Genomic DNA, 8,833 nt, shown 5'->3' on the forward strand with positions numbered 1-8,833 from the left:
CATCTGTAGGTGATGCTAAAGCTCTGTTAAATGTTGTTTGTGCTATAAATTGTCACCCACAGACACCCACCATCCTCTCCTGGCTTTTCCAACTAATTAAAACACTCTCCATTGCGAAATGGATTACTTCAAGAGTATAAACACATACCCAACCACACACCCACCCACCCACACACACACACACACACACACACACACACACACACACACACACACACACACACACACACGCACAAGAGGTATTGCATTCACGTGACTTACAGTACATTTACCTTGAGACTTAAATGTCGATCTCAATATCTGGCAAGAAAAATACAGTTAAATTGCTGCTGGTGTTTGGGCATTTATTAAATTGTCACAACATGACAGGATTAGTTACAATTACATGTATGGGTGGGTGGGTGTCTATAATAAGGCATTGTGTTTATGATTGAGATTTATAAAGACTGTGTTTTTAAGGACAGGCAGTGACACTACATCCCCCCCCTTCTCTTTTTGTGTGTGTGAGATATGTAACAAAACATTACAACAAAAATATTAATAAACTGTTATAAAGCTCTTTTACATGGACTGTGAATGCATAATATGTATTAAATAAGTAAATGGAAAGAGTAAAGTGCCTGTGGGTAACGCTGGTAAGCATACTCATCTTCATTTTAGCCACGACAGTGAAGCAGGCTGGTCCAGTCTCAAAACAGGTTTAATAGAACAGGCAGGGTTATGGTACTGGGGACTCAGTCCAAATCCGAAGTGGGGTCATAACAGGCAGGGTCGAAACAAGGTCAAAAGGTAAGGCAGGATAAAAACCATGGAAGGTCAGGACAAACACTAACAATCTGGCAGAGAGCTGAGGGCTGAGCTGGGTATACGAAGAGTGGGGGAGTGGCTGCAGGTGACCAAAGGGAAGACAGGTGAGGGGAATGAGCTGATTGCAAGAGGGACCGGATCTGGAACGACAGATACGTTAGTAAAGGGAAAGAAAACAAACAGAACAATAATTGTCAAGAGATGTGACAATTTTATTAACTTCACAGTTGTAAATGACTGTAGACTTGAAACTTGTTCAGTATGTCCATATGTCTGCGTTGAGATGTATCAATGATCGTCTACCAGAAGTTAATCAAATCAGTTAATCAAATAGAGACACCAGAGGCCTGTACCATAAAGCTGGATTACGGCTTGGTGAGATAACTTCAGGCTTAACCCTGGATTTTCGGTACCATAAAGGTGGCTTACTTTCTATTGGGCTACGTTGTCGTGGTAACCTATTCTGAACACCTAACCTGCTCCGGAGCAGGATAAGTTCAGGATAAGAGCTCAGCAGGTATAAAAGCCCCACCTACTGACCAATCAGTTCTCTTGCAAAATGGCATGTCTGTTTTATGAGGACCCGGTGGATCTTGGTGCACAGCTTGTGCGAAGAGCGCTCAGGCGCAATAGAATATTTAGAGATCACTGTAATCCGAATTGCCTGAACAATCACTGTACGAGAGGTACAGGTTTTCGGGAGAGGGGTTACATTACATCTGTCAGCTGCTGGAGCCTTACATCAGTAACGCACCGCAACCACGCGCTGACAGTCCCGCAGACAGTGTGCATTACACTGAGATTTTTTGCCACAGGTAATGTACTTCTTAGTGATGTTTGTAATTATTATGTCTTTAAATCCCTCGTTGGATGGTTTACAAGCAAGCCACAGATAAAATGCCATCAATCAATTATTTGTTTAAGTAAGTCATGGATTGATTCATTCATTCATAGATACTTTTATGTATTCTGTTGGCAATGCCAAAAACCTCGGGAAAAACACAGTATGTAGAGCTATTCATCAAGTCGCGAGGGCCCTTACTGAGCTTGTCGATGCGAAGAGAGCTTTTATGACATCGCAGGTAAGCAAGGTTGATGTGTAATTTGCATGTAGACCAAGCCCTGGGATGTTTGCCGTTGTATATTAAATGCAGCACATTCCTTTCACAGGGTTCCCCAGGGTACTGGATGCCATTGACTGCACCCACATCCCCATCTCTGCCCATCTGGGTGAGAATGAGGCCGACTTTGTGAATAGGAAGTCCTTTCACAGTCTCAACATTCAGGTAGAATTTATCTTACAATATTATGTCAGTCATTTTAAATTAAACTGTCCAAATGTATAAAAACATCCACACAATACTTTTTTCAGTAGTAGGCTTGCTATGTTTGAGTCCTTTTTAAATACACATTGCAGCATCACTCACTACAGTTTATTCCCAATGCTTCTAAAGATGACATGTGACCATCAAATGATGGTCACCAGTTTGGTGGCAAAGTGGCCGGGGTCTGTCCACGACTCCCACATATTCAGGGAGTCCAAAGCTGGAGCAGGGTATGAAAAATTTAGATTGGTGGCTATAGATTTTGATATCCCTAAGCATTTTTTCCACACTTATCAAAGCATTTTTTTAATCTTTAGGACAGCTGAGTGGAGTACTCCTTGGAGACAGAGGCTATGCCTGCCTGCCTTATCTCCTGACCCCCTATCCTGATCCCAGTGCAGGGCCAAAAATGATGTTCAATGTGGCCCATGCCAAAACCAGGATCAGAATAGAGATGACCTTTGGGGTCATCAAGGCATGGTTTTCATGCCTCCGTGGCCTGAGGGTGGCCCCAGACTGGGCATGCAGGATCATTTCTGCATGTGCGGTTCTGCACAATATCGCCACAACGAGGAAGGAGAGGACCACCCCCCTCAGATGTGGTGGACACAATCACTGCTGATTTCCCTTCTGGCAGGGGTGTGAGACAGGCCATAGCTGAATTTTTTTTTTAGTTGAATGAAAAAAGCAAACATGGATTTTTTTTTTCTTTATATCTTTTTCAGTTTTAATTTTTCTCCCGCTCCTGAAACGGAACAGTATATTTTGAGTCTCAGTGTTGCCTATGTCTGAAAAACATTACATCACAGATAGCTAGATAGATAGATGTAATGTATTGATCCCAAACTGGGAAATCCCCCTGATGTTAATTGTTTAATTTGCCTGAAAATAAATCACTGAATTACCTTCCTCTCCTGTTGTAATTTTTCCACCTCAACTTTGAGTTTTCTCATTTTCAGTTCTTAATATTTAATATCCAGTTTCTTTGCGGCAATGTCTAGTTCAAGTTTTCTTTTGTACAGCATTCTCACACTGTCAGCTCCGACCTGAAACAAATTCAATACATTTTACACTTGCTTCACCATATAATCAAGTTTCAATCAAGTTTTATTTATATAGCGCTTAATCATGACAGCAGACATTTCAAAGCGCTTTAACAGACAGAGAAACCCAACTGAACCCTCCAGAGCAAGCATAAGCGACAGTGGCGGGGAAAAACTCCCTCCATGAGGAAGAAACTCCGGGCAGGACCCAGACTCTTTTGGGCGGCCATCCGCCTCGACCAGTTGGGTGGAAAAGAAATCAAAGGAAGATAACAACAGCATCAGAGAGAGAGAGACAGAGAGAGAGTGACAGATAGGCCAGATAGAGGCAGTATCAATATGGTTAAGGTTGCTAAAGTCAAGGCACAATTACAGCTGTGTGGATGACTGTATGGCGGCACGGAGGAAGAAAGGAAGCAGGACTCCAGCCGATGGATAGTTGAGGGGTGGTACTGGTGGGCTTGGAGGATAAGGTGCACAGCACATGGAGAGATGGGGGTGATACTGGTGGGCTCGGAGGTGCAGGTCCACAGAGGAAGGTCCACGGCGGATGAGGGGTGGAAAAGTAAGATGACACCAAGGAAGACAGGCAGCAGGACCCCAGTCGATGGTTAGGTGAGTGGTGATACTGTTGTTTGGGAGGTGTAGGTCCACAGCAGATGGTCCACAGCGGATGGGTGAATGAGGGGTGGAACAGTATGGTGGCGCGGAGGAAAAAGGAAGCCGGACCCCAGCCGATAATTAGGTTAGGGGTGGTACTGGTGGGATGGGAAGAGCAGGTCCATAGCAGATGGGCGGATGAGGGGTGAACCTGAGAAAAACCTGGGAGAACATAGAGAACAGAGACTCCAGGGAAGAAGTTTAGTTAGTAGGGTGTGATTGGAGACTTGGAGAGTGAAATCAGAGAGGAGGAGGAGTAACAGAGATGGTTGGAGAGAAGGGGGAGGAGAGAGGAACTCAGTGAGTCTGGATGTTGAGTCTCCAGCAGTGTAGGTCTATATGAATATAAACGTAGTAACCTAAGTTGCCATTAATTGTAAAATTTATGAAAAAGAAAAGTTTTAAGTCTAGTCTTAAATAGTGAGAGGGTGTCTGCCCCCCAAACTGAGGTAGGGAGGTGGTTCCACAATAGAGGGGCTTGATAGCAAAAGGCTCTAGCCCCCGTCCTACTTTTATAAATTCTAGGAACCACCAGTAGGCCAGTATGTTGAGAGCGTAATGCTCTAGATGGATTATAAGGAACTAAAAGTTCCTTCAGATAGGTCGGTGCCTGACCACGAAGGGCTTTGTAAGTGAGGAGGAGTATTTTAAAATCTATCCTAGCTTTCACAGGAAGCCAGTGCAGAGAAGCAAGCACAGGAGAAATATGGTCCCTGGCAATGGTCCTGGTCAGAACACGGGCGGCAGCATTCTGAATTAGTTGAAGACTCTTCAGCGACTTTTTGGGGCAGCCTGAAAAAAGTGCGTAACAGTAATCTAGTCTGGAAGTGATGAAAGCGTGGATTAATTTCTCTGCATCACTCCGTTTTTAAAATATGCCTGATTTAACAATGTTTCGGAGATGGAAAAAGGCCGTTCTAGAAACCTGCTTAATGTGTGTGTTAAACGAGAGATCCTGATCAAAGATGACATCTAGGTTCCTCGCAGTGGTTTTGGCCTCAAACGTGATGCCATCCAAGGTTATTACATCACTTGGCACTACATCCCTAACAGTTTTTTGGCCGAGCACAACAACCTCAGTTTTATCAGAATTGAGATGCAAAAAGTTATTCGTCATCCAATCTTTAATCCCTTTGATACACGCCTGTAATTTGCACAACTGGCTGACTTCGTCAGGTTTAATCGAGAGATATAATTGCGTATCATCGGCATAACAATGGAAGTTGATGGAGTGTTTCCTTATCAAGTTACCCAGAGGAAGCATGTACTGTACAAGATAAAAAGTATTGGACCAAGAACCGAGCCTTGAGGAACTCCATAACTAACTGTAGTTGACTGAGAGGAGTTGTTATTAACATGAACAAACTGGGAACGGTCAGTTAAATAGGACTTAAACCATATCAGTGCTGATCCCTTAATACCAATTGTTTGGTCCAGACGTGCCAGAAGAATATTGTGGTCAATTGTGTCAAACGCCGCACTAAGGTCCAAGAGAACCAGTATAGAAACAAGTCCTCTGTCTGAAGGGGTTAGAAGGTCGTTGCTAACCTTGACAAGTGCTGTTTCCGTACTATGATGTTCCCTGAAACCTGACTGGAAATTCTCGAATAAACTGTTGGATTTAAGGAAATCACATAACTGATTAGCGACTATTTTCTCCAAGATTCATAAAATCATTGCTGTGGAGACTTGATGGAATACTAGGCACAAATGCACTGTGGTTCTTTGTCAGTCTGGATACAGTACTGAACAAGAATCTATGATTGTTTCTATTGTCCTCGATTAATGATGAATAATAGGCTGCTCTAGCGGAACGAAGTGCCTTCCTGTATTTATGTAAACCATCATGCCACGCAGTGCGGTATTCTTCTAATTTGGTAGAACGCCATTTCCTCTCAAGTTGTCGGGATTCTTGCTTTAATTGGTGGGTATGAGAATTAAACCAGGGAGCTCGCATCCCCTGTTTTATAGTCTTATTTTTTAGTGGAGCAATTAAATCTAAGGTTTTTCGCAGAGAGTCTGAAGTAACATCAACAAACTCATCAATTTGAGATGGGCTAGCATTAACTGAGTTCAGAAAATGACCCGCTGTGTAGTTCAGTAGGGGGATTAGATTAAGCATACTTGGGATTTCTTCCCTGAATTTAGAAATAGTATGATCTGATAAGTTTCTAGTACAAACGTTTTTTGCAGGAAGACAATTACACAATAGCCGAATGTGAAAAGTTATCAGGTAGTGGTCAGAAAGGATAGGATTATGAGGAAAGATGACCAACTCCTCAATTTCAATCCCATAAATCAAGACTAAATCCAGAGCATGCTCGAACTGGTGGGTAGGTTCCTGTACACACTGACTAAAGCCTATGGAGTCTAGTAATGACATAAATGCCCTACTGAGGCTATCATTACTGTCATCCACGTGAATATTGAAATCACCAACAATTATGACCTTATCAGTTTTAAGAATTAAACTAGTTAAGAAATCGGCAAATTCGGAAAGAAAGTCACTGTATGGACCAGGAGGACGATAGATGATGACAAATAATAGGGGCTGAAGTAGTTTCTGGATTGGGTTTGATAGGCTCAGACTAAGACTTTCAAATGAATTGAAGATAATTTTTGGTTTAGGGCTCAATTCTAGCGAGGAATTAAAAATTGATGCAACTCCACCACCTCTGCCTCAGACTCGAGGGATCTGTTAATTTAGGTGACTAGGAGGAGTAGCTTCATTTAGGGAAAAATACTCATCCTCACTTAGCCAGATTTCCGTTAAACAGAATAAACCTATTTGATAATCTGATATAATGTCATTGATTAAAACAGCTTTTGAAGACAGAGATCTAATATTTAGGAGACCACATTTTATTGTTTTGTACTCCGGAGCTGTTGAAGTCCTGGTTTTGATTTTTATTAAATTTGGATGTCCAGTTGCTTTCCTCTGGACTTGAAATGACTTGAATTTGCATGAATTAACTTTAAATGGTCGAGGGACAGACACAGTCTCAATGGTGTGTACAGTGGGTGACAATACAGTAGGTGAAAGTGTAGTGGGTAACATTACAGTGGGTAACATTACAGTGGGTGAAGGTACAGTGGGTGACCGTTCTAGGAGTGCAGAGACCTGTTTAAGACTGCGACTCTGCATCCCGGTCTCAACTCTGGGTCATGGTTTTGGGGCAGAAATAAAAGTGGTCAGATTTTTTGACAGGAGAGCAGCGCCATTCCAAGTGGGATGTATGCCGTCTCTCCTGATGAGACCGGGTTTTCCCAAAAAAGTCCGCCAATTAACAACAAACTGAATGTCTTTAAATGGCTTTAAATGGCTTTAAAATAATGCCAATGTCTTGCGACTGTCTCATGCTGGACTGTCTGGAGGTGGAGGCCACAGTCTCGGGGTCGGGAGGATTTCTCTCTTCCTGTGACATACATCATGGCAGCTAATTCATTTTAAGATAGCAAGCATTGAGGACACCAGTTAGTCCCATGTGCAGACCACCACCATTAGTGAGACATGAAAGACAACATCAGCAACTGCCAAGTGCCCTCACTGGATCTATGTTAAAACGGGGTGAATAATATAACTGTTAATTATGGACTACAGTGTACCAGCAATGGTTTTTCTCAGCCTGCACACAGTGTCTCCTCCTCATCCATGGCCTCCAGCTGAGTACAACTCCCCCAAATCTATGATCAGCAACCACAGATGACACAGGTAAATGTATGTGACAGGTTGACTTCACTATTACCTCTGCATGGGACAGTGTTTGTGTGGGTGGGGGCAGCAGTGTGAGAGTATGAGTCTCACTATCAACTGTTGAGAAAATACATGTTACACTCCCACAGTAAGAATATTGGATAATTGCGTTCTATAAACAACCCAGTATTTTAACATTGGGTCACTGGGACGTACCCTGAACAAATAAGGTGCTGCGGGAGCTGCCACTTCCACCGGGGTCTGAAGTCACCCCCCCCCCTATACCCTCCAACAAGGGTTGACCCTCATTGTTGGAGAGGGCCAGTTCCTCTGCAGGTGTGTAAAGCTGCAGAGGAACTGCAAAAAACCTTAAAGATAATGATTGAAACAGAATTTTCTACTAAATTTAATAAATATTCTAATAAAATCCATGAAATAGACACTTTTTCCATTATCCTTATACCTAAAATCTTCCTTCTTCAATTTAACATTTAATTTTATTTAAAATATATATGATCATATAAGTGAAAAAATCAACTTTATCTGTTCTTACTTCCAAAATGAAAACTAAAGCCAAGTATGAAATGATGCATCTGCTGCCAATTTGCATCCAAAAAATAATGTAAAGATGGCAGATCTAGCCTTGGTAGAAGAATTGCAGACCTTTCAGTCAGAGGAGGACATGTTTTCAGAGAGCACAGAAACATGTTCAAGGAGAGTGATGAAATGATTATCAGCCGATTCTGACTACCATGTATGTTTGCAACTGTGGAGTTCCCTGGAATGACAACTGGGTGTGGAAACACACCACTTTCATCCGTTCCTCCTGACGTCCAAGTACTGTTCACCCTGGGTTTACTGTCAACGGGTACATTTCACAGGGAAATTGCAGTTCGGCTGAAATTTCACAGCCTTGTCTGAGCTGTGCCATCCCTAAAGATTTGAATGGCATTAAAGCACAGCTGGCCGGATGCCTTATAATTATCTGTGGAGATCAGCGCCACAGGGAAGTAAAGATGGGTTTCTATGTCATCACTGCTATGCTAAACAGGGTTAAGTCGATTGACTGCACCCATGTGCAGGGCTCCCACTGCAGACGCCATGCAGTTCATTCATTCATTCATTCATTCTGCCTACCCGCCTCATCCGCTGCCGCAGATAGCTGGGTGCTGGAGCCTATCCCAGCCAACTGGGGTCATGAGCCAGGTGACACTCCAGGCGTGACGCCGTGCACCGTGGTTCATGCATTTCATGAAAGCAGAAATTGCCACTCGAACGAGCAGGTAGTCCGTGATGCTGACTGC

The 8,833-nt window shown here is 43.0% G+C and overlaps 1 protein-coding gene across 1 annotated transcript; it reads left to right on the forward strand.

Annotated features, from left to right (window-relative positions):
• Positions 1 to 1,366: 1,366 nt before the first annotated feature.
• Positions 1,367 to 2,806, forward strand: LOC137602274 (putative nuclease HARBI1). The gene is given in 8 exon segments (XM_068324845.1): positions 1,367 to 1,463; positions 1,466 to 1,556; positions 1,558 to 1,622; positions 1,762 to 1,904; positions 1,962 to 2,093; positions 2,262 to 2,381; positions 2,455 to 2,714; positions 2,716 to 2,806. Coding segments are annotated over 8 exon segments (999 nt in total).
• The last annotated feature ends 6,027 nt before the right edge of the window (positions 2,807 to 8,833 follow it).

Source organism: Antennarius striatus, chromosome 10, assembly GCF_040054535.1.
Source record: "Antennarius striatus isolate MH-2024 chromosome 10, ASM4005453v1, whole genome shotgun sequence".
NCBI lineage: Eukaryota > Metazoa > Chordata > Actinopteri > Lophiiformes > Antennariidae > Antennarius > Antennarius striatus.